Source organism: Aptenodytes forsteri, unplaced genomic scaffold, assembly GCF_000699145.1.
Source record: "Aptenodytes forsteri isolate BGI_AS27 unplaced genomic scaffold, ASM69914v1 Scaffold236, whole genome shotgun sequence".
In the NCBI taxonomy this organism is placed as follows: domain Eukaryota; kingdom Metazoa; phylum Chordata; class Aves; order Sphenisciformes; family Spheniscidae; genus Aptenodytes; species Aptenodytes forsteri.
This window is the reverse complement of record NW_008794456.1, coordinates 4473653-4499276: the sequence shown is the minus strand read 5'-3', so window position 1 is coordinate 4499276 and position 25624 is coordinate 4473653. Positions and strand designations below refer to the sequence as shown.

Sequence of the window (25624 nt, the reverse complement as noted above, 5' to 3'; positions counted from 1 at the left end):
CACTCCCCCACCCCAAGACTCCAAAAGGCAAATCTCATCATCAGCATTAGATAGAAAAAGCAATCCAAAGATACTGGTTTACATATTCCTTCCCAAACCAAGAAATCAAGTATCTCCCTCTCCCGGCTAATAGCTTATAAATTCAGACTTTAAACAAAAGCAAAAAAAAGAATCCTAATTCTCAAGCTTCCTACTTAGCACTGCCTCGCTGTTGATGATTTGTGCGGCTGTGTGTGCGTGCGCGTTTGAGAAATGGCGAGATAGGCTTAAAGTATTTTCCATTTCATCAAAGAGCATATATTACTTTCCTGGTTCGCTCAAATGTTGGTTTTATGCCCACCCCTTTTCAATCTGCCCATGTCTGAGATGCACAGTGCAGGCGTACAATCATGAGCAGCTTACGACACTCAGTGAACACTAGGTGCCTCTGCATGCTCTAGCAACATACTGCTCAGCTGAAGGGAAGGGATTCTTGCTGTCTCTCTCTGCTCTAAGCATCACCTAACAAGCAAAGCGAACAAAGAATGGGAAATAAAGCTACCCTTAGCCGGTCAGTGAATGAATGGTAATCTCTCTATGGAGTAAAGGTTGTGCTGGTCAATGGTCGTTGCAAATGATGGACATTAAACAGATTGACAAATCCTGTGGAGTCGTTAGTAAAGAGTTTGGAGTTTTTTTCACGCCACAGTGTTAACTGCAGAGAAAAGGACAGAGGGAGAAGGAGAAGATCAAGCTCATGTACATAGTTCTGAAACTTGCAGGTCCTAGGAGTCAGCTAAAAAGCTAGCTGGACAAGCCTTTCGCTCTTTGAGCAGAAGCGAAGTGAGACATTGTGAGCTTGCCAGCCTTGCAAAAAATTGAAAGGGACCGAATTTGTAGCACAGAGGGGTCTTTTTTAGCTCTGCATATAATTAGTCCAAACACAAAGGAAGCAACTGAATGGAGGTTGTCACTCTCTGGAAAAGGGTGGGTAAGACACTTTTTAATTAAATTCTTTCATGAAGAAAGATTTTTTTTTCTTTGCTGCAGCATTTAACATGAACAAAATCACTATCATTTTACCTTTGAATGTCTGTGAACTTTAATGCTGCACAGCTCCTGCATGCTGTAAAGTGAAATATTTGCCTCTGTGTTTGTTCTGTTTGCTGTTTTGCTTTGGTTTTCTGGCTTTGTTTTGGTTTTTTTTTTGCTTTCCCTTAAATAAAATATGATGTAGAATTTGAAAAGATTCAATGGACATTCTCAAGCATATTTGGAAATATTCTTGCTAATGGATTTCCTTCTTATTGGTCTCTGTTTAAACTGGCTGCTGAGGAAGCCCCCGGGGTTGATATTGTGTACGCTGGGTATCTTTTCTAAAATGCTTCCAGCCGTGAATAGTGGGTGTCCACAGCTATGTCGGTGTGAGGGCAGGCTTTTGTACTGTGAATCACTGAATCTTACAGAGATGCCTCGCAACCTGTCGGGCATGATGGGCTTGTCTCTGCGGTACAACAGCCTTTCAGAGCTGCATGATGGACAGTTCACAGGGTTAATGCAGCTCACGTGGCTCTATCTGGATCACAATCACATTTGCTCAGTGGAGGGGAATGCCTTTCAAAAATTGCGGCGAGTTAAAGAGCTCACCCTGAGTTCCAACAAAATAACCCAACTGCCCAACACCACTTTCCGACCCATGCCAAACTTGCGCAGTGTGGATTTATCATACAACAACCTACAGTCTTTGGAGCCCGACCTGTTTCACGGGCTGAGAAAACTAACAACTTTGCACATGCGGTCAAACGCCATCAAGTTCGTGCCAGTGAGAATTTTTCAGGACTGTCGCAGCCTGAAGTTTCTAGACATAGGATACAATCAGTTAAAGAGCCTGGCTCGAAACTCTTTTGCAGGCTTGTTCAAACTCACTGAGCTGCACCTCGAGCACAATGACTTGGTGAAGGTGAATTTAGCCCATTTTCCCAGGCTCATCTCCCTGCACTCTCTCTGCTTGCGAAGGAATAAAGTTACCATCGTAGTAAACACTTTGGACTGGATATGGCAACTTGAAAAAATGGATCTCTCCGGCAACGAAATCGAATACATCGAACCTCACGTTTTCGAAAGCGTACCTCACCTCAAATCCCTGCAGCTGGACTCCAACCGGCTGACCTACATTGACTCCCGTGTCCTCGACTCCTGGAAGTCCCTCACTAGCATCAGCCTTTCTGCAAACGCCTGGGATTGCAGCCGCAACGTTTGCGCCCTGGCCTCCTGGCTGAGCAACTTCAAGGGTCGCTACGACAGCAATCTGCTCTGTGCCACCCCTGAGTACGCACAGGGCGAGGATGTTTTGGACGCGGTGTACGCTTTTCACTTGTGTGAAGACGCGGCAGACCCAACGAGCGTTAACACCCTCTCCCCGGTAACGAACAACAGCGACCAAACGTTCAGCTACGGCTCTGCCACCGCCACGTACGACGTGCAGGACAGCGAAGGGGACCAAACGACATACGCCATAACTGTGACCATGCCCGGCGAGAACTCGGAGAACGCCGTTCAGATTCACAAGGTGGTGACGGGGACCATGGCACTGATTTTTTCCTTCCTCATCGTGGTTTTAGTGTTGTACGTCTCCTGGAAGTGCTTTCCAGCCAGCTTAAGGCAACTAAGACAGTGCTTTGTAACACAGCGCAGAAAGCAGAAGCAAAAACAGACCATGCATCAAATGGCTGCCATGTCAGCCCAGGAGTATTACGTTGATTACAAACCCAACCACATTGAGGGAGCCCTGGTGATCATTAATGAGTACGGATCTTGTTCCTGTCACCAGCAGCCAGCGAGGGAATGCGAGGTGTGATTTTCCTTGGGGATTTAAACAGTGTGCAACCAAATAACAGCGTGCAGGCAGAGCAGGCAGACAGTGGCACGGGGGGGGGGGGGGGGGGGGGGGGGGGGGGGGGGGGGGGGGGGGGGGGGGGGGGGGGGGGGGGGGGGGGGGGGGGGGGGGGGGGGGGGGGGGGGGGGGGGGGGGGTTGCTGTGCTTTGCTGGTGATTTCTGACGTGCTCCTCTGCCAAAATTGTTAAGAGGGGCTGTCTAAAAGACTTGATATTTTAGCTTTATCGTGTCTTAAAAATCTTCAGGACAGTCAATCTTAAGATTTCATATGCTAATACTCCCTTTGAAGATCTGTCAATATTCAGGAATCTGAGAGTGTAAAAAGGTACCAATTATTGATCTTTTGTAAACTAAGAAAACTGTTTAAAATAAAAAAAAATAGCATTTACAGTTTTTAAAGACTGGTGTATATTACATGAATTGTTCCCTGTATACAAAATGCAACAGTTCAACCTCTTTTTCTCTTCATTCTGAGTCTTGAAATGAAAGTCTAGGAGCAAAGAAGCCACGTAAAATAGCAAGCTTAAAATTAACCAGATGGCTTCGCACTGTAATTAGTACACATTCACTTACATCATGTTACTGAAGATATGAAGCATGACACTGGAATTATATTTTTGTTAATGTGCTACCTGTAACTGGATGTCAGTACAACAAGGAGCCAGTGCACCTCAGAAAGGCTAAAGTTTTGACCGTGTCCCTGGGACAGGATTTCTGAGGATTTTTAAGTACAGCTCACTTGTTAGTTGCTGTAAGATCCATAAAAACTGCATCATAACCCCTACAAGTATTTTGTATCAAAACTGATCATATTGCAAAGTCTCACTAAAAAACAACAAACAACAAAACCCAAACAACTGAAATACTGCCAAGAAAAGTGCTCGTCATCATTTTCTTGAAAACAAAAAAGACCAAAAAAATCTAAATTTAAGGGCTTTTACCAGCGCTTCCCACTTTTGTGCTTGTTCTGAGATATGCTAAGAGCAAAGAAACCCTTGCTTTGTGCACTGTGGTGCCATGGTGAATGGAGAAGAGCAAAAGCTAATCGGTTCTCGGTGGTGAAACCTGTGTGTGTTTCAAGAGTAAAACCTCGGCTGTAACAGTGTCAGAGTAAGACAGAGTTATTAGAGCATACTTCTGGGTCCTGTAGTAAACTGCTAGCAAAGCCTATCTCGTGTCCCTCACTTTCACCACCAGCCTTCACTAACAAAACAACTCTAAAATCTCTGCAGAGGCTGGAAGTATACGAGCCCTCCTTATTAATGACTGATAAATGGAATTGATGGATATACGCAGTGATTTAATAATGTCGAATCACACAGCTGTTTTATCTGACTGCCCTTAAATAAAGGCTTCCTTTCCTTGTATTTTGGATTTTTCATTCCAGTATGTGAACAACCTACTGAATGATCTTTTCAACAACTCCTCTCATACTAATGAAGATGAGGTAGTTTTATAACATCAGGCAGAGCATCTTGAAATTTTCTTCATACAGCATTACATGCTAATAAAATGTACGGATAATTGAATTGGGTAACATTTCTATGCTTTGTACATATTTCTCTATCCTTAGGTTACCACCAATAGAGGAAAAAATCAGAAATCTGAATACTGGTCCAGCTTTCTAGTTATTTGTTGTGGGTTTGTTTTTTTTTTCTTTTTTATAGCATCAAACTGCCACCTACTCTTAAAAGGCTACAGCAGACTTATAAAGCAGAGAATAGGCACAGAATAAACCATTTTTTTCCCAGCACAGCAGGTTTTAGCCATTAATTTTAAACATGAAGTGTGAATTTTATATTTTTTTCTGACTGACACTATTTTTAAGGAGTCAGAACTTATTTTCCTCTATTTGGTACATCTGAAACTGTTTAATATTAAATATGATGATAGGCTCTTAAACAAAAATTTTATTTACTGAGACTATAATGTCATCTGTGAAAGCAATGAGACTATGTATTGGGAGAGGGCTTTTTTCGTAAGAAATTTAATGAAAATCAACTGCTTTTTTATTAAAGCCACTGAAAATTCACCCACAGCTTTGAAACAAGCTAGCACTGTTAAAACTAAGCTTTTCTCTCTTTAAATAAATGCACGTTTCTGTTTCTGTGCTCAAACCCACAAGGGCCTGATCCATCCTGAAACTCCCAAGTGACCTGAGGGGTTGAGTGTCCATGTATGAACCTAACAGTGAGGGCAGAGAGTAGGTAAGGAGCCCCCTGTCTCTTTGGGTGCCTGGTCATATTTTAAGAGAAAATACTTTCCGCCGTGCTAACTGAGGGCCAAACTTTATGCATTTTCCCCATTAAACCCTTCTCTGAAATCAACAGGGAATTTAACTGTGAAAAATTGTCTCTCTAAATTTGGACTACGTTATATGTTCCTCAAATCAACATGCAGCACTGCAGCCAGAAGGACTGCTTACAGCTAGTTGCCAGGAAGCTTCCAAAACCAACCAAGATTGTTAAGATACTGTCTGCATATGGTAAAAAAAAAAGAAAAATATGAATTAGCTTTATTTCTATAGCGACCCCCTGTTGCTATAAGGAAATGTATTAGTTCAGTCATGGTTTTGCCCCTGTAAATCTGATGCAAGACTGGTACCGACAGTCATCCCGTGGTTGTATTTCTATGTATTTTTAGCATATTTGTGGGTTGTATTTTAAACACACTAGTGATTGCACCGCTCTGGAGTTATTCCTGCTGTTTATTGGTGTTAGCAACCTCAAGCTATGTTTGCAAAGACATGAGTAATTCTGCCTTTGGAATTTATTCACCTCTGTGCTTCATGCATCTTGCATTGACAGCTCAAGTAAACGGAACAGAACATTTTTCTTTAAAGGTGCAGTGATTTCCTAAGTGAGAGCTGATTTCGGTATTGCCTGTTGCCATTTCTCCTGAAGAGAGGTAATGACCACCGATGACTTGCCACCCTTAGCAGGATGATGGATGGATCCTCCATATAGAGCACAGCACTAATTAAACTTCAGAAAATGATATATTTCAAAATCATCACGCAGAAATCTTTTCTAAGGGTAATATCTTCTAGAGACAACCTTCTAACGATCTCCAGAGGATATCTGGAGATCTGGATACCCTCGGAATATCTACTGGTGGAAGGAGGGGTGTCACTGCTATTACATGGCATGAAGGTGCTCCACAGGGCGGCCGCATCTAGTCTGAAAGTTTACATGAAAAATATATGGATTGTAAAGAAATAGAGAGGCAAGTATTTCATTTCAGTCCAGCTATTGCAAACCCAGTTATTCATCCTGCTCCAGGCTGCTGGCATTGGTATATATGAGAGTTATTATATTTGTACTGCATTTATAGCAACTGCAGGGACAAATTTTCCCTAACTCTTTCTTCCAAATTTCATGTTCACCAACTGTCCAGAGATATGTCATTCCCTCTCTTTTGATGCCCTTATTCTGGCTTATGAAATGGCTCCAAATAAAAAAGGAAGAATTAAAAAAAAAAAAAAAGATGCTTTTGGGGTTAGTTGTGACAGTTTGTTGTTCAGGACATGCTTGGGGAATATCGAAGGAATTAAAATATTTTAAATGTTCCCCTTTTAATGTTCCACTTAATAGGACTAATCTCCCTTTTATAATTAGGTAATTAACATTATTTTCTTTTTATTTAAGTGTCCTTTAACATACAAGACAGGGTGAAAGGCAAGCAAAAGAACTACCTTTTTTGAGGATGGTTAACACTACCAGTGTTATAGATCTCTAATATGCAATCTCTTGCTGCTAACATCAATACACACTCACAGTGCACCCAGTGATGAAGGAACTGTTGCTGTGTATGCTTTGAATGTATATAAGGGATGATTTATTTTCCTTTCTGTCTTTTTTCCTTCCTTTCTGTACTACTTGGGGGGGAAAAAAAAAAAGTGATATGGAACCACAGAATCAATGCTAATGTACCACATTCTGTTTCTGGCCTGAATATATAAAATACAAAGAAATTCTGTGTAAAGCTGCAAATTCCCTCCTTTACCACGCTGTTTGAGTACTGCAGGGGGTCAGACCAAGGGGATGATCTGTTCCTCCATGTGCGCAGCAATAGCTAGATGCTCTGTACCAGTCTGAAGAGGCAATCCCATGCCTGGTTCATAACTGCCTTGCATACGTGTGCCAGAGAAAGATCATTAATGATACCTAAGGATGTTTTTGTGTGCTTTAATATATTCTGTATGTTTTTATGGCTAAGGCATTGAGGGGCACTTGAAATGAGCCTATTTGATCATCCTTCTTTGGTTCTGATAAAAAGCCCCTTATTTGCTTTTGAGATAGACTAAATTTGTTTCTTCTACGTGTCTCATTCTGCATTAATAGCAAAAGGACACTCTGAATACCCCTCCCCTTCCCCCCAGCTTCTCCAATGGTGTTCAGAATGGCAAATAAGAAGGAGTATTTAATTGGGAAGCTTATTTCTAGTGCTATAATAATAATAATAACAGTAATAATACTAAAATAAATGAAGAAGAGACAAGAGATGAGAGAAAAGACTGGAGTAACGACAACTAAATCAGGTTGTTGCTGGCTCCCTTTGCCTTTTCTTTTTTAAAGATGGTAAATCTAAAGGACTAGCACAGATGAAAAACCAAGACTGAAGGTGGGAGGAGAAAGCAGTTTTAAAAACTGAGCAAGCAGGGATGAAACAGCTTCTGGCAAGGAGGGTACAACACTAAATAGCTTCATTGAGCAATAAAGAGAAAAGGAAAGGGTGAAGAGACAGGATGAAAGGGAAGACGAGGACCGGTGAGAAAGTAAGGGGACCACTGTGCACACAAGGAAAATGAGATTTTTCAGTGCCTTCACTTCCCACATCAAGACGGTGGCAAGGACAACAGCAGAGATTTAAGAAAGATACCCAGCATTTCTCTCTGTCTCTCTTTCTCTCCCTGTCTTTCCAAACTCACCATCACACACACGCTCTCATTTACAGAGGCGCAGAGGGACAAGCTTTCCCAAACACACACGCATGCAACCCCATCATTTCCTCTGCCACCTCCCTGTTCCCTGGGAGCACAATGTCCCCCTCATCCATCATTTTGTTTGCTGAACTCCAGCACTGTGCCCCTTCCACTAATTTTTTTGGCTGGACTTCTTAGATATCCTAGTCACAGTTCACCACAGACTTTCTAGAAAACCAGAATTTTCTACCCAAAATATCTCTTTTCCCCCCCCCATCCCTTAAGAAACCCTCATCTAGAGATGGGTGATCTTGAGCTACAGCAGATTCTCCTGCTAATTATATCCCCACACATTCTCCCTCGTGTTCAGCTTTTGTATTCACAGCTATTACGACAAACAGATCTGAGATATTTTTGCTGTGTTCAATTTATCATTATGCACCAAGGTTATACTTTTCCTTGACCTGCCCAACCCAGTCTAATATTAACAAATTGAGCATTTATATGGGTTTCTTTCCAAGTATGAAGTTGATTAGGAATTTAGGAAATGCTGGTGATTTAAAGATTAACCTTTCATATAATTACTGACATAAACCAGAGCTATTAAGGTATTAGAAACAACTATTCAGAGTATATTCTATGTAAAAAAAGTATCGCATTTAGAGCCATGCAAAAGACTTTCCATACCAGCCAATTTTTTTTTTTTTTTTTTTTTTACCAGCAGAAAAACCTGGTGAAAGGAAAGGAGTAAGCACAGTCTACCTCTAAAGTTATGTAGAGGAAAACAAGGCTACAAAAATATTACAGAAACCAAGCAACAATCTTCTGCTGGCAAGACACAGCCTGTAATTGGGTGGGTGGCTGTGAAGATCCGAGATGAATGCTGCGGAGCACTGTAATTTTATTGCAGTCTGTCTGCTTTAAAGTGAACATATTTGCAATGAAATCTGTATTTCCGTGAGAACAGGGCAATTGTTTTTGTTATAAAGATAACATCACTTGTTGGCATTCAGACACAATTATTCCGCCTTTAAACCAATTACTGTTCTTATTCACTTTTGCTGGTGTGATAGTTTGGTGAGACAGTCAAATGTAACAGCCTGCATTGAAAAGAGTTTGAGTTCAAAGTACCCAGATTTGCATTACAAGAGAAGAAATTAAGTTTAAAATAAGCATCAGCTTTTCACCTTTTCCTACACTTCTCCTCTTCCTGAAAACTCCAAATATGTGCATCACTTAGAGAAATTAGAGATAATTGGCAGTGGCTAAAGGATAACATTATGTGCTCCTGTGCTTGGCAAACAGCACCTACTATTCTGCTAAGGCATTTTTTATTTTAAACCATTTCACCGTTCTCATGTTCTTCACATCCTCACCAGACACAGTAACTACTGCCAGAAAGATGTCTTTCAACACGGGTGCTATGGGAACATGACCAATTCGGTTCCATTTCTGAGCTAACAAAGACTAAATCCAAGATTTCAAAGGTAATAGGTAAGTATAAAAATCTACTTCATCACTGAATTACCATTTTTAGCACAGCAGATTTCTCTGACTGACATGGTTAGGCACTAAGCCTGGTCGTTCATTTATTACAAACTTTGTTGTGGCCTTTATCAAGACGTACCTTTCTCCTAATAGCAAACCAGAGCACGACACTGGAGAGAGGACTAAAAATTGTATTTTCAGTAAAATCTGAGATAAAAAAAAATATGCATGGACATATCAAATTGATTTAAGGGCTTATCCAATGAAGGCAATGCAGCTTATATATACCAAATCTCCCTGAAGTAGCACACCTCTGTACCCTAGTGGTTGCAATTAGGTATGAGCAAACATCCTCCTAATAGCTGGGGGACTCCAACCGAAAACAGATTTCTGAATATCTTTTAAAATATATACTTTCCCTCTAGCTTTTATCCCTTCTTACCCACTGTCCCATTTTTCATTCCCAGAACCTCACAGGCAGAGTGAATCAAAAGCGGGGGGGGGGAGGAGGGTAGAGGGAAACCCTGAAAATCCCAAACTAAACTGCAAGAACAGCCCACAGCTATTGAATTCCAGAGGTTTTCATTCTTTTAACAACTGCCAGCCCTTTCAAACACACCTGCTATCAACCCTCTTTGCAAGACGAAAGGTAAAGTGAGCTCCCGGGAGTAAACCTGAATCTGTCTCTGTAGTTCAGTGCCTCTACTGACAGTCTGGCTTGCTAAGAGAGCTTGGTAAATATTAAAGAATGTTAATAATAATGAGATAAACCACCTAGGGATTTTTTCCCCACCGTCTTTTTTTTAAACTTGGCTCCATACTAAAGTTTATCTTGACAGTAAATTTACTTCTCTGATCCAGATTATTTCCCAAAGCAATTTTTTTCAGCAGCAAACAGAAATTTGTGACTGCTGCTAAAAGGTTTGCAATCCCCATGCTAGAGGCCACCGCATGTCAAATGTTTACCTTAATTTCATGTAAATGTCACTCCATATTGGACATTCTGTATTTCTTTACCGGCATATGCAGCTGCCTCCATTTCACAAACCTTCCCCTTGCGCCGTAACTACCTTTACAAACAGCTCAGAACGCAATGCTACTGTCAGATCAAATTCCCAAACAACAACTGGAGGGAATCAATTTATTATGTAATTGCTGCAGTCCAATAAACTGAATGTGAATCCTATGGCCTGAAAGACAAAGAAGTAATGGAGACAATAAATAAGTAGAGGAAATGCAGCTGACACACTCTCTATGGGGAAAAAATCTCACAAAACAAAAACCACTGCGTGGGACAATGCTTAAGCTTGCAGAAGGTGGAGGGCATCGAGCACCAACTGCAAAAAGGTGAATTCCATGGGATAGAGAAAAGGACTGCTAAAAAGTAAAGGGGAAAATTGAAAAGGGGACAGTGCCCACAGCAGATTAATCAGAAAGAGAATTAGGTGATAATCAACACAGAAGAAACTCATCAAGGGATAACAAAGCACTGTGGTGATATTTGATGACAAAATGATATATAGAAACATGTATTTGCAGTGGGGGAAACAGCAATCCATGAAGTCCCATGAAGCTGAACCCTGAGCTTATCCCTCTCTCCATCTTTGCTCTGTCATGATGGGCTTTTTGGTATATTTTTAAAAATCTTAATTATTTTATTACTGTTATGCACAGAACTGGACCCTTGGAGACTGTGCTTTGATGTTATATGAAATACCATACACCAATAGTTGTTTTTCGATGGGTGGCACTTCTAGTCTGAAGTAAACCCATTATGTATTGGGTTTGTGTATGTATTTGCCTGATTCCAGCAATTATTAGGGATTACATCAGGTTATTCTAGTTGATGGAATGAAGATCTTCCCAAAAAGTTCCCCTAAGTAGTTTTATGAAGTTACACTGTGTATCTTTCATAAAAAAGGGAGTTGAAAACTTTTCTCTTTCTTCCCTGGTTGTTTTCCCATGATGTAGAATAATCTAGCCCCAATCTGTCATTTTTCATTAGCAAAGGAGTCAAGCTATGGCTGTTCATGATAGCTCTTAATGAGGATTTGATGAGTAAGTCCTGGAAAATCAAGCTTGAAACAAACACTAAAATCTATCTCAGATCTATTGTTTCCAGGTAATAGAGATGTTAGCAATTGGGAAATAAAAGTTAGAGTGTTTAAAGCACTAGGGCATTTAAAACAACAAATCAGGACATCCAAATGGTGTTTATCAAGAAATAAAAAAAAGAAAGTGTAAAAATGAAGTGGAGGAGCTAGTAAAAATTGAAGATTTCTAGTAAAAGTAGCTGTTGCACCAAAACCTGAATAACTAAAATGTACTGCAGTTCCCCTAGTTTAGAGCTGATTAGAGATGATCACAACGGACCGGCGAGTCTTATCTCAGTAGCTGTTAAGTTCATTTCAAGATTTATTAAGGTCTGTAATACCATACAATAGGGAGAAATTGACTGGTATTCTGTGGAGTAGCATCATGCTTCTGTAACAACCTGCAGTCCTGAACTTTTGGACTAGTGGTATACAAAAAAGGCAATTTTATATTTGGACTTTTAAAGAGCTTTTGACAAAATGCCTTTAAAAGATATGCAGCTTCCCGTAAATAAGACAAGCTCCATGGTCATAGAAAACTAGCTAGGCACCCAAAAATACAGTGGCCTTTTACTCAATACAGCGAAAAAATGGAGCGCAGTATGGTCCCAAGGCCAGGGCTGCTGAATCATCCCAGCTACAATCAGGCAATGTATGGAATTTTTCAAATGACAGATTATTTGTGTCGCTAAAAGTAATGAAGATCATGAGGATGTGTAAAGGGACTTCCAAAAGCTGAAGATTAGATAAGCTTTGATGGGTGAAATTCTGAATTGTCAAATACAAAGCAAAAGTCAAGATGCAAGGAAAACTGTTCATCCATGCCTTGGAGATGTAAGTTATATGCAACAATTGGACAACTATCTTTCTGGATATTGCATTGAATATCTCTGCTCAGTGTGCAGAGAAAAAAAAAAAAGGGAGGAAAAAAGAAAAGAGGAATAACATCTAAAATGTGTACATAACAGAACAGCTTTCAAGAAATTAAATAGCTTGATATAAATCACCACTATGCCTTCAGTTAGAAAACAGTCCCCAGTTCTGTTAAGGATAAGTTAGGAAGGGATCTAACCGCTAGATAAGGCTAAGCTTCTGACCGGTAAAAGGATGAATGATTTGGGAAAGTTTGGATGTAAGGAGAGAGGCAAAGAAACCGGACCTACAACTGCAGCACAGCAGCAAAACGTGTATCCGTTCCCCCTCTAGTGGCCAGTCCACATAGGGCTATTGCAAAAATAAAATAAAATCACGAACGGGAAAGGCAATACACTGTCAATTTATTTTAAAACAAGCACACACCCCCTCTTTTTTATTCCACTTACAATTTTATATTGCTTCACTCTTTATTACTATTTGCTATTCCTCATTAAACTGCCTGCCGTATTCCTTTGTTGTTTCCTGTCATTACTTAGCGCAGAAGCCGTTTTACAGCAAAGGTAATTTTTTTTTTGTGACACGCTTGTACCTACCTGTAAGAAGAGGATACGGAGTGTGACAGGGGCCCATGCACACTCTAGCATCAGAAATAATCATAAATTAAAAAATAAACTCTGGAACTCATTGTACAAGACATCACTGATGCAAAAAATAGGCATTAAAAAACCAAACAGTTGTACAGAAATGGAAACATTGAACTAATTGTGTACATATAACCCTAAAACCTTTTAGATTAAAAAGGTGCTTTTTAGAAAAGAGGAATAACATCTAAAATGTGTACATAACAGAACAGCTTTCAAGAAATTAAATAGCTTGATATAAATCACCACTATGCCTTCAGTTAGAAAACAGTCCCCAGTTCTGTTAAGGATAAGTTAGGAAGGGATCTAACCGCTAGATAAGGCTAAGCTTCTGACCGGTAAAAGGATGAATGATTTGGGAAAGTTTGGATGTAAGGAGAGAGGCAAAGAAACCGGACCTACAACTGCAGCACAGCAGCAAAACGTGTATCCGTTCCCCCTCTAGTGGCCAGTCCACATAGGGCTATTGCAAAAATAAAATAAAATCACGAACGGGAAAGGCAATACACTGTCAATTTATTTTAAAACAAGCACACACCCCCTCTTTTTTATTCCACTTACAATTTTATATTGCTTCACTCTTTATTACTATTTGCTATTCCTCATTAAACTGCCTGCCGTATTCCTTTGTTGTTTCCTGTCATTACTTAGCGCAGAAGCCGTTTTACAGCAAAGGTAATTTTTTTTTTGTGACACGCTTGTACCTACCTGTAAGAAGAGGATACGGAGTGTGACAGGGGCCCATGCACACTCTAGCATCAGAAATAATCATAAATTAAAAAATAAACTCTGGAACTCATTGTACAAGACATCACTGATGCAAAAAATAGGCATTAAAAAACCAAACAGTTGTACAGAAATTGAAACATTGAACTAATTGTGTACATATAACCCTAAAACCTTTTAGATTAAAAAAGGTGCTTTTTTAGGAACAGCATCTGGGACAAGGCACACCATGCGGTGGAAACGGTCCCTTTAATTTCCTACTCATGGACCAGTCACTGAATTTCAGTGTTCCCAACCTGCACAGCTACAGTCACCTGGAGAAACTGAGGCCAGATGAACCTTACACACCCCCGTGTTTCAAATAGACATGCAGGTTCTTCTTGGTCAGTTACTCCTCCTTCCGTCTTCTGCAGGACATCTGCTAAAATTGGAAGAATCCCCATTTTTAGCAATTTCTCTGAATAATGCAATATAACAGACCATTTTCTGTTCCTATCTTTTAACAATCCTGCCCTAGAACATTTTGTGGTCCGAAGGAGCTGAGATGCTAAGCTGGATGCACTGAGGGGTACTGCTGAGGACTGAAAGGGACCTGGGCTCTGTTTCTGGTTGAGAGAACACCAAACACTTTGTTAGGACTGTATGGTTTTATTTAAGTTCCTGTTCTCTACCAAAAAAAAAAAGAAGAAACCTGGTGGCTTGGAGCAAAAATGAACATCCTTTGGTTGCACTTTCAGGGAGCCTACTGCATCCTCAAGCTAATAAACTCCGGTGCAAGAGGCTGTGGTTATAGGGAAGAGGAGAAGTAGCAAGGGATTAAGCTTTTCTCTTGTAAAATCTTTCCATCACTTCAGTTTTCTCAATCTCTGCTTCAAATGCCATCCTGATTAATGGGGTTTTTTAGATATAGGTTAATTTGTGTATCAGACAGACAGACGAATTAAGTAACCCTCCCTACAAGTGATTTGCTAAGAAATTGCCCAAGAATGTGTTTCTAATTAAGGCTCGTAACACACTATGCACTCTCGTATGCATTTTAATAATTAAATCAAGGTTACTGCCCTTCTATAGGTTACTCCGAAATTACCTGTTAACCATCTAAGACCGTGCCTTGCTGTGTCTTACGGTGGCTTTTGGCGAAGACCGAACACTATTTTAGATGGAGTTCAGAGCTAGCACTTTTACGTTAACTTTGATATATTGTTATTAGTTTGTTCAACTGAAACTAAAGAATAACACAACAAACAAGGCACAGTTTGACTTCTCACGTCTTAAATTTAAAAAATAAACCCATTTCCAATTTGTCTTAATAATTTTACTGAATTAAAAATATTTAGAAAACAGATTATTCAAATGAATTGTATGTAATAATGTAAGCAGTTTGCTCTTCCAGCATAGAATTAATTCATTACTATCCACAGTCAGAGCAAGTTTGATAGTCTATCGCTTACTGATGCAATTTCAGACAACTCTTGTATTCGTAACGCCCACTGTCAAGACAGTTTCAAGAATAAGAATATAAGGAACTGTATAGACAATGAAAAAAAAGAAAAAGGCACGTGAGTACTGTGGGGATGGGTGCAAGTAGAAGGAAAAGCTTACAGGGAAACCTAAAGAAAACTGATTCTCTGCTCAATAAGGAAAGAAGACATCCAGACTGATCCACTAAGGTCATCTATTTTCCCACCAATACTTAAAGAGAGGCATATACATATCTCTGGCAAGTACAGAAGTGATTGCAAGTGAGTGACTTATAGAATAGTTTGGGTTGGAAGGGGCCTAATGGTATTTGGCTGAGCACCTCATACTGGGTGGGAATTCTTTATCCATTGTTTAAGTGCAATAATATGCTCAGTTTCATATAGGAAATGCATATTTTCAAACACAGATCTTATACTTCTCAACCTTACTCTGTCAAATAATAAGTATTTTTTCCTAGCTTTCTCCTCACAGTAGACAAAAGGCAAACCCTGATTTTTAGCTGCAGAGCTGTAAGTTTCTACAAATTGAAGAAAGGGGGCTTCTTCAGAATTACTTCCTAGTGTAATCTGTGATTTCCCTTGAATGCCATTACTGGGGTAAAATAAGTGTCAGGTTCCAGACTAATTCATCACTTATTAATTAACAATATCAATGATTTTTTTTTAATTACAGATAACACATTTTACAGACTACCAGAAGCATTTTTTATTACTAAAGTTATCTCGCAGGCTCTTCCCCAATATCTGCCACAATTAAAAAAAAAACCAGAAAACATTCAATCATAATTTTCACGATAGATCATTTTTTCCTTCACTAAAATTAAATCTTAAAAGCCATTTAATTAAACTGAATGATAACTGAATGACTTTAACCATGTAAAGAATTAAAACTAAGGATGCTCTCTCCCCAGACACTAAAATAGGGCATGCCAATGTTTTACCACAAGGAAGCAAACCTTAACAAAGCAAACTATTCTGAGCAGATGCTTCTTATTCATAAATAAGACCCCTCTTCAATAACCTCATTTCTTTGCATTTTCAACTGCAGATTTTTATCTGTGTCTTTCTGTAACACGCGCAATGACAAGTTGCTCAGGTCTGACCATGTGCTCTGAACAACAGCAAACAGTAAAACTTCAAAACAAGGTCCAGGTTCTGTTTGATATTCTCACTGATTTTAGTAAAAAAGGACTAAGTTTCATGCTAACTACCTGCTTAAGTCTCCCGATGTGCCTTATAAACACGACCTTCCTTACATTATTAAATCAGCTTTGCCCCAGCTGCAGCTTTGCAATATATAGTATATGAACACTTTTTTGTGCAACTTCTGCATGATATTCAGCTCCATCCTTAAAGACTGTTTGCAACCAGCAGTATACACTTAGTTGGAGCAACTTCTTTTGCTTTTTAAACGGTGTATCTATTTGCTCCTACTTCAGAAGTTTTATCTAACCTACAGCTGAACTTGTATGAGTTTGTTTTCCCCTTCTAGGAGTTAAAAAGAGAAAGTTTCTTTATATTTCAAATATAATTTGCTAAGTCTCTTATGTGTGTATTCTGAGCTTCTGGAAGATTAAAGAAGAAATTTTATCACTGAAAGAATAGGAAAATGGATTTGCAGATGTAGCAATCTTGTAAAACCCAGAGTTCAGAAAAACATTCGCACTACCCTCAAGAAGGAAAAATCGTTGCCCAAATTGTCCCAAGTCTCTTCCTACAGAGATTAAAAGGACAATGATGCAACTCTCACGTGACTCCTTTCAACTCCTTATAACAACAGACCAGCTTCAATTCCATTCCTGTGATTATGCTCTCAGGATTATTTCACGCCTGTCTCTTGGTTCCTATATTTGTCGATGTTAGACATTTTTTGCAAGGTGAACACAAGTTATTTTATTCAGAGGTGCGAAAAAAAGAACTGGTCCTTAATATATTAGTCAGGTTTCCATCACTACAAAGTAAAGCATCAATTGGGATTAAAACTCTAGAAATCACATTTTTTGAAACTCTTGCCAACTACATAATTATGCCCCAAATGATTTTGTGCCAGGTGGTTTGGCTAACAGATGGAATGGTATATTTGTTCACTCTTCATAAACCAAGCTCCATCCCAAAAACTGTGAACCAGAAGTATCTAAATTATTGATTGACAGTTACATATGCCTAATAATTAATTAAACTCTAGCTACAAATTGCAGTGAGTCCTGTAAGCACTTAAGAAAAAAAAAAATCACCTAGAAAATGTGTGATAGTGTCTTTACAGTAACATTTTTAAATCATGGCAGCTAAAAATAGTGGTATGCAATGATGCACTACAGACAAAAGAGCTTTGGTATGAAGCGTCTTAGAAATGTTTAAAGCAGGATACGTTATATGACATTAAAAATTGTTCCTGCAAGATTTTTTTTTGCAATCCTAAACTTCACCAAATGCTTACTAAAACCAACTAGGAGTTGTGACCAGACCTAACAAATGCAGTCAGGTTCATAAGACTCTTCCCAGACAACATATACACTCTATAATCACCATTAATGCTCTGGAGGGAGAAATCAAACTGAGATCAAACCATGAGACAGCCGTTGCTTCATACATCCTGAATTAGGAGTTATCTGAGGCTCATGTATTTCTTGCCTGCAATTCCCAGATGGAAATACGGACACCTTTGTCATTCAGTGTATGGCCAGAGAGTCCATTTCATCTGGATGTGTCAATATGATTGTGTATGTGCTCAACCGGCAATGAAGGCAAAGACAGTAAATCCAGCATGGTCTGAAGGTGTTGGACTTCCAGCATACATGCAGATTAATTGTGCTGAGGATGCACGGCGGACAATTCAGAGTGATGAGTGGCACATGTCATCAGTGATTTTCAAGCTGGAAACAGGCTGGATTTTCTGCTCCTGTGCCGATCAGCTGGGCCACAAAGGTACAAGAAGTCTACAGTGGAGCTGACCCTGTCCCGTTAAACATTTCCCTAAACGTCTGCAAACATCACCGATTTTCCAGCCCATGCAATGGCCCTCATCAAAATCCCACGAAGCTGAGGATAACAATGGATTCATTTCCCACCCAACACCCCCCCCCATGGGAAAATAGTAATTAATTTAAAAAAACAGAAAATGAGAAAAGCTTTTTGTCATAGTATATTAATATCCCTACTTCTGCTATCACAAAGCTGTGCCAGAAACACTGATTTAATAGGCACTGCAAAGCAATTACCATGCAAAAAATATTAGCCAGCAATTTATTTTTTTTTTAGTAAAGTCCTTGTTTTGGCTAGCAGACCACAGTAACACATTCCAATAAAACTGGGTAACTGAAAGAAATTTCAAGGGTCTAAATACCTGTGACACCAGACATATGAAGCCACAGTTCTCAGACCGGCCTGTTGGTCTGCTTGCAATTTCAAGTATGGACAACCTGGGGAGCCAACAGAGGAACAGCTTACACAGCAAAAAGAGAGCATTGAAGCAATGGGAGGGAAAGATATTCAGGAAAGCTCTCTTTTACTAGCAACATTAGCAAGGAGAATAATGTAGAGGGTTTTAAGCCACTTAGGAACTAGCATTCCTGCCATAACTCCTTCCTTTGCCCCTGGTCTTCATAAAAAACTTTTTATTTAGAGTAAGAAAGTCTATCATTTTAAGTAACATATACTCATCTATTTATAGCACAGGATTGGAAACTTGCTTAGATTCACTGAAGTGCTAAGCTCCGTGTTCAGCTTTAGAAGTTGTCCAGCAATCTTCTTTCCTGGATTGGAGCTATATGACTTTACCTAAATCACTGAATTTCTCTGCTCTTCGTTTCACTACCAGAAAATGAACTAAGTTGCTCACCTCACACCAGAGTGCTGTGACACTCACTGTGAACATTTATTCTATAGCCAATGGTCAAAATACGATGGTTCTTGTTCCTTCAGTCCAACATGTTTTTGTCTAATCAAATTAGTGAAATAACAGATTTGATTGTGTGTTATCTCTTCAACTACAGATGAGTTGATTAAGATTCAACTCCCAGGATACAAGGCAGGAATCAATATTTTTTTCTGATTCTCCTGTTGCAGGATGCTGATTATATAGCATATAAAAATACAGTATAAGAACACGTACCTTTGCTATGTTTCCCTCACTGCTTTAAAATTCAGATCCTTCTTTTAATTAACAATCTAAATACTCCAAATATAGAAACACATTTCTGTGTATCTTATGAGGAGAAAAAGAAAATCAGCACTAGCACATGTCCTAAAACTTCTAAATATTTTGGGGAGGAACAAAAGAATACTACTTTCTAGTTAAACTTATGAATATACAAATATTGACATTGTTGCGCTCAAGATCATGTACAAATTGAATCTGTGATTTCATTTATGGAAATAGGTAAGCTGGGAAATGCAATTACTATCTATAAATCATTTTGCTATAACCTTCTACTTTAATATCCTTAAATAGCAAAATGCAACTGAAGCTATTTTAGTTAAAGCCTGAACAAAATAAATCCCTGTGGCAACACTCATCTGTCAGGGGATTTGATGTTCTCCAAAGTACTTGTTGGAATTAAGCAAGCAATCTCTCACTTCTAACAGACTTTCTTATTGATATGTATGAGCTAAGTAGTTTATTATTTATAGTTAAGTGTGAAGCGATATGTCAAAAAAACCACAAAATTAAGGAAACTGCATATTACAAGATCTAAAATATTTAATTCCTATACAAAACAGCTGCTGACAGTGGTGCACTTGGAGACATAATAACATGGCTAACAATTAAGTGATTCCTCCTAGGAAATCTGGGACAAGAAAACATACCATGGTCAAGTCTGTCATCCCTCAAAAGACCTATGAAGGTCATCATACACATGCACGCACTTTTAAGTAGGCCTAGCAGAAGCCAGAAAGATCACTGGAAAGCTAGTAAAAATGCCAATAGGAAAATAGATAAACAATTTTTACACAAAACTTTCAGACTACTTGAGACAGTTGGTGAAAACCTCATCAAATTTCTAGCGCTCAGTTCACTACAAGACTGAAGCAAGGTAATGGGAATGGGAAGATCCTATGTTCTGTAATGCACGTTTATGCACAAGCTCGGTGCCTTTTACTGAATCCATCTTAATATAAGTGAACAAAATAAATGTATATAAAAGGATATGCCTTCCTTGAAATAAATACCAATTGTCTTAATTTCTTTATATCTCTAATAGTTTTAACCTTATCTTACAAGGATACCTCTGCTGGTGTGATAATTGAATTAATACTTCAGTATTTTGCAATCGAATTCTGCCTCATTTCCTCACCAGCTCTTCAGGCAGAATGGCAGCTGACATGACAAAATCAGGCAGGAACACATTTGCCATTTGCCACCAACCTATATCAAGATACATAGACTTGACTCTCTAGCCTTGCCAAGGAGTAGGAGTATTCACAGGCAAAGATCCCAGTTTTAGACACAAGACTTTAAATACAATATCGGTGGTTAATAAAGCACTAACTGTCTATACCTGAATTTAATGCACAGTGTCAAAGCTTGTATGTATTCTCAAAAATGGGTGGATCATATTGCTGGACTGATTCTGTCACTGTTATTTCAGACATGATTTTTTTTTGGTATAACGCAAACCTAGGGTCACTGATGAGAAGCTGCCATTAGCATTGCTGTTTCCATCTAATGTGAACAGTAGGACGTCCCCCTACCCAAACACGGATCAAGTGCTGTGTTTTCCCAGGGAATGGAAGTTGGCCTAGATATGCTGTGCCACTAATGTCTGAAATCACAATGTCTGTAGGTGAGTTGATTACACTCCTCACCACAGGAGTCTTGTAGGAAGGCAAGCTAATTGTGCATAATGGGAGCTCAACCGCAGTCTTCCTATTCGGTGTAGGTTTTCATAGCCAACAAGTTATTTCTACACCTGTCCTGAGAAGTCGGTAGCTCAGCTCAGTTAATTTCAAAGTCTGATTTTATCACAGGAATTTAAAAGATTGACAATTACACCAGTATCACGGAGAAACCAGAACCTCTTTGGTTACGAAGCTTTTTCCCTTCGCCTCTCTGGTGGGAGTATGCCTCACTTCTACAGATGGGAGCTTTGCGTTGATGATGCTGATTAAGCTGGAGCACGTCTGGATGGATCCGGAGAATGATTTTTTTTTTCTTAGACACATCACTCCGTCAAGGGCTTGGATAAATCTTATACCAATCTTTAATTCTCCTCTATCAATACAGTGCTCCTAAATAACCTTGTTGTTGTCTCGTTTCATTGTCAGTGGCTACCTTTGTTAGACAGTGCTTGACAGCTAATAAAATATAAACATGGATGATTCTTTTAGAACTCTGAAAGAGGTTGGTTGTAGCATAAAGAGATTTTAAAGAGATTTTATCAGGGCCACCAAAGAAGTAAAAAATATTTTTTTTTTCTGTTTTACTTCTGCCATGGTAACTAAAAGGCTCGATTTTCAGATCACAGGTAGTCTGGTTAATCCAGAAGGTTTCCACTTCTCCAGTGATGTTACAGGCTTCATTTTGCTGGAAGTTTCTGCTAAATTTGTGTATTCAGCTGGCTGGCTTCAGATTTTTCAAAGATGAGTGAAGTTCCTCCAGAATTATGCTGGCAAGGGAGTATCAGCTCATCCCAGAGATCTGGAGGATTCTTGGGAGTCTGAAGCCAGGGTTATGGACACAACATTTCCTTACACAGATACAAAATGCATGGACTCCTATTTTGGAGCTGAGGAGGAACCTTCTCCAAGCCTCACAAGGACACATATGTCCCACCAGAGAGGACAGCAGCTTGCTGAAAGTGACTTTGCACAGCTACTTCCAGAAGCAGCCATAATTTCGGCAGCAAATTCCACTAAAATAACTGAAATCACCTCCAGCAAGGTCCTTTATCTCTGACTGATTGTATAATACAAGTTTCCTCATCAGGGCTCAGGAACCGTTGCACTCTAAATTCACACCCTCCTTCAGGGTAATTTCTTCAAGTAGGTAAGTAATGTCGTTTGAAAATATAGATTTGCTTAATGTCAGAAAAGAAAAAAAAGAATTCCTTGTAATAAGGTACTGCCATCGGCATATCAAATGGCTGAATTAAAGCTAATTGAATACTTCCAATTTAGACTAGTCTAAACAGCCAGTAGAATAGCATCAGGTGATATTCACAGGATAAGAAACTCTATTCTAGACAAAAGTGGCTCTGAAAAAAGACACAAGGTTTTCAAATCTTTTGTAAGGGAAACTGTTCAATCGTCCTCTATGTCTATGCAGGGTAAGATAAGTAATCAGCTCAATTTGCAACAAAAGAGATTTGGGTTACATATTAGAAAGCATTTTCTAACTATAAATACAGTTCAACACAGAAAATGAAATAACTTCTATTTGTGCCAAGAATTTTGGCATTTTAGTTCTTTATTGTAACTGAACTGTATTAGGACTCTTCCAAATAACTGTCCATATTATATTGCTTTTTAGGAACAACAAGAACACTTTGTATTTTACTTTGCAAAATTAAGACCTTTTTCACTTACTGTCACCTCATCAATTTTCTTAATTTAAACTTATCTATACACACAAATATTTAAGTGAAATATATATGCGCATGCATGTGTATTCGTAAGTTTTTGACAGCATGCAAACTGACATGGAATGAAACCATTAAATTGGATTAAGGTAATCGGCAGGGAACAACTAACCTTTACCTTAAAGCTAGTGTGTAGAAATCCATGCATTTGGATTGTTCCATATGTCTGCACCATTTTGAACTGCGAAATTACTGCGTGGCCATCAACCTTCAATCAGGTAAGCTAGGCAGCTGTAGTGAGAATCTTACAGCAAGGTTTGATCTAAAAGGTGGTATCACTCATACAAGCACAAACTCACACTTTTCATTGTAAGTGCATCTACATACTGTCACTAATACAGTACAGGTTTTTTTTTTTTTAGATATTCAGGATAGACGTAACACTACTTATCTTCAGCTTAATAGAAATTCCCGTTGACTTGACAGCACAGGCAGACCACTGCTTAGTGATTTTGAAAATAAAGTGCAAGTTTGAGACAGAAACAAGGACATATGATGTTAGCTTTATTCTATTTGCTTCTTTTATGCATAACACAAAGGCAGGGTAGGACAGAGGTATAAATCCCTGGTTTTCTTTTACTAAGCTACTAGTTTATAAATTGGACTAGTTTTGAACTCTGAATTTTTCATTTGCCTTTTGTTCCAAGAATTTTTGTTCTTTTGCAGTAGTTTAAAGAAGAAAGACTGCCAGGAGAAAGAATGGGTATCATTAACTCAGATTTTTCATATTCAGAACAGAACTAAAATTTTAACAATTCCAGATGGGTTCGACAACAGGGATATGGTACAGTTTAATTCAAAGATGTCTTTATACTTCCATTTTCTAAAATATTGTATACAAGCATATTAAATATTGTTATTTAGCTGCTAAAATGATAGAAAAAATAATTGAAAGCATTTTAAGAAGCTATTTACCTCACTTTCCTGCAACAAGGCAAAATCAATTGTATCATTCCTGACAAATGTTTGGCTATTATCAAAACCCTGCACCGATAAGGATTTTGAAGCATCCTCAGGCAATATTCTTCTGTGCTGAACTCTCTTTACTCCTAATACATTTTCCTTAATTCTGATCTGAACCTTCCCTGCTGCAATGTTATTCCAGAACTATTTCTTCTGTCCAGCAGGAAAATGAAACCTGTTTATTCTAGTCCACTTTGCAGCAGCATTTTACATAGTTCAGCACCTAGAGGAAAAATGGTAGCAATTTTCACTTCACCAGACGAAACAACACCAGTTCACTCAATCTTCTCCCATCAGTCATATTTTTCTAGGTCTGAGATCATTATTTTTACTTTCCTTTTCAATCCAACTTCATCTTTCTTGCAGCCTGTACCCCAAATTGACACAATACTTCAGCAAAGTTGAATTACCTACAAATGCAGTTAGGTAATATACACCACTTATACATGGCTGGCCTATGAACAGATTATGAGGTACTGTAACTCACCTACCTCCTTTTCTACAGAATCTCTGCTTCCTTAATTAGTTGCTTCTTTTTATAAGATACATATTTTGTGACGTGAAGATATTTAGGGATGATAAGTAGAAGATCAATGAAACACATATAGGATTTTGCTTTCTTATGTATAAATATTGAAACTATGCATATCCATGCTTACAAATAATTAAAAAAACCTTGTTTTCCTCACTATAGTCTGTTTTGTTTCATTAATATCTCAGTTGCATTCATAAAGTTCAGTTCTCTCAATACTTTGTATACACCAAACTACATTCTTTTAAGGAACAACTTTTCTTTTAATGAAGCAGCTCATTCGCCTAAATTGACCACAGATAAATACATTTGCACAAGCAGGGTTGTTAATTTATCTGCCTATTTCAGCCAGGCACTTAACCATATCCTTAACCAGAGACATACTTTACAGTGACCTAGACCTGGGAATAAGCCAGTCATTCAATATAAAATAATAAATCCTTCCTCTCATAAACTACAGTCTGGAAATACATTGTAGCAGAAAGCACTTTTAAAAATTATTTTAAGACAACAATTTTGTTTCAGAAAATAATTTAGTCATCAGAACGATGATATATTGGACAAGACACTACTAAACAATATTATTTTTTAAAGTATATTGAGATTTTTTTTTGCCATAGGAAGACGGGGGTTTCATTTTCTTATCCCTTCCAGAGAATGGCAGCTCTCCTGACAGCACTGCAATGCTTCTTCTGGATGTGACCCAAGTAAGCTGACACTTGAGAGACATTACAGAGCTGAGAGGAACTATATTAATTATCATGAAAAGTCAAAGCTGTCTTCAGAATATCTCAAACAACATCATGTAATTCAGTATTGTGTCAAACACGTTGGGGTTAAATTACAACCCAAATATTATTTTAAGCTCCGATCTTTGTCGTATGTCCATTTGCAGTTAAACAAAATAAACTACACATCAGGAATAATGCTTTCATGAGAATATGAATATTCGGAGGGGAGATGTGAATCTGTTTAAATGGTGAGTATGCTAAAGCGCTTTAATGCCCTGATTCAAAGCCTATTGAAACAAACGGAAAGACTTCACATATTAATCAGCCCAGGATCAGCCTCAATGGTCAATACTCACAAAGGTACCTCACACAAACTCCTGATTTTTGTCACAAATTCCCTGTATTTTTCTGCCCCCCCTTCCCCCGCCTTGAAATAGCTGTGTGCACACACAAATCTGCCCTTTCCTCTGTCTCCGAGGTTAATGACTTTGGGCTGTTCACCATTCTCATGCACCTTCCCATTTAAACAACTTTCATTTCACCACATTTTTCTTGGCTGAATTTCTTTTTCACCCCTTCTTGTGTGTTTTCACACCTGGCACCGGCATCTCTTCCTTGACTCTCTCTTATCTCCAACTCTTTCCTCTTAGAATCATAGAATCATTAAGGTTGGAAAAGACCTCTAAGATCATTGAGTCCAACCGTCGACCCAACACC

The 25624-nt window shown here is 38.7% G+C and overlaps 2 protein-coding genes across 2 annotated transcripts in view; one reads left to right on the top strand and one right to left on the bottom strand.

Annotated features, from left to right (window-relative positions):
* LOC103908339 (catenin alpha-2) overlaps positions 1-25624 on the bottom strand; it is a 490379-nt gene that overhangs the window by 165436 nt on the left and 299319 nt on the right.
* Positions 1271-2836, top strand: LRRTM1 (leucine rich repeat transmembrane neuronal 1). The gene has a single exon (XM_009290696.1). It carries the CDS (start codon positions 1271-1273, stop codon positions 2834-2836), a length of 1566 nt encoding a protein of 521 aa, XP_009288971.1.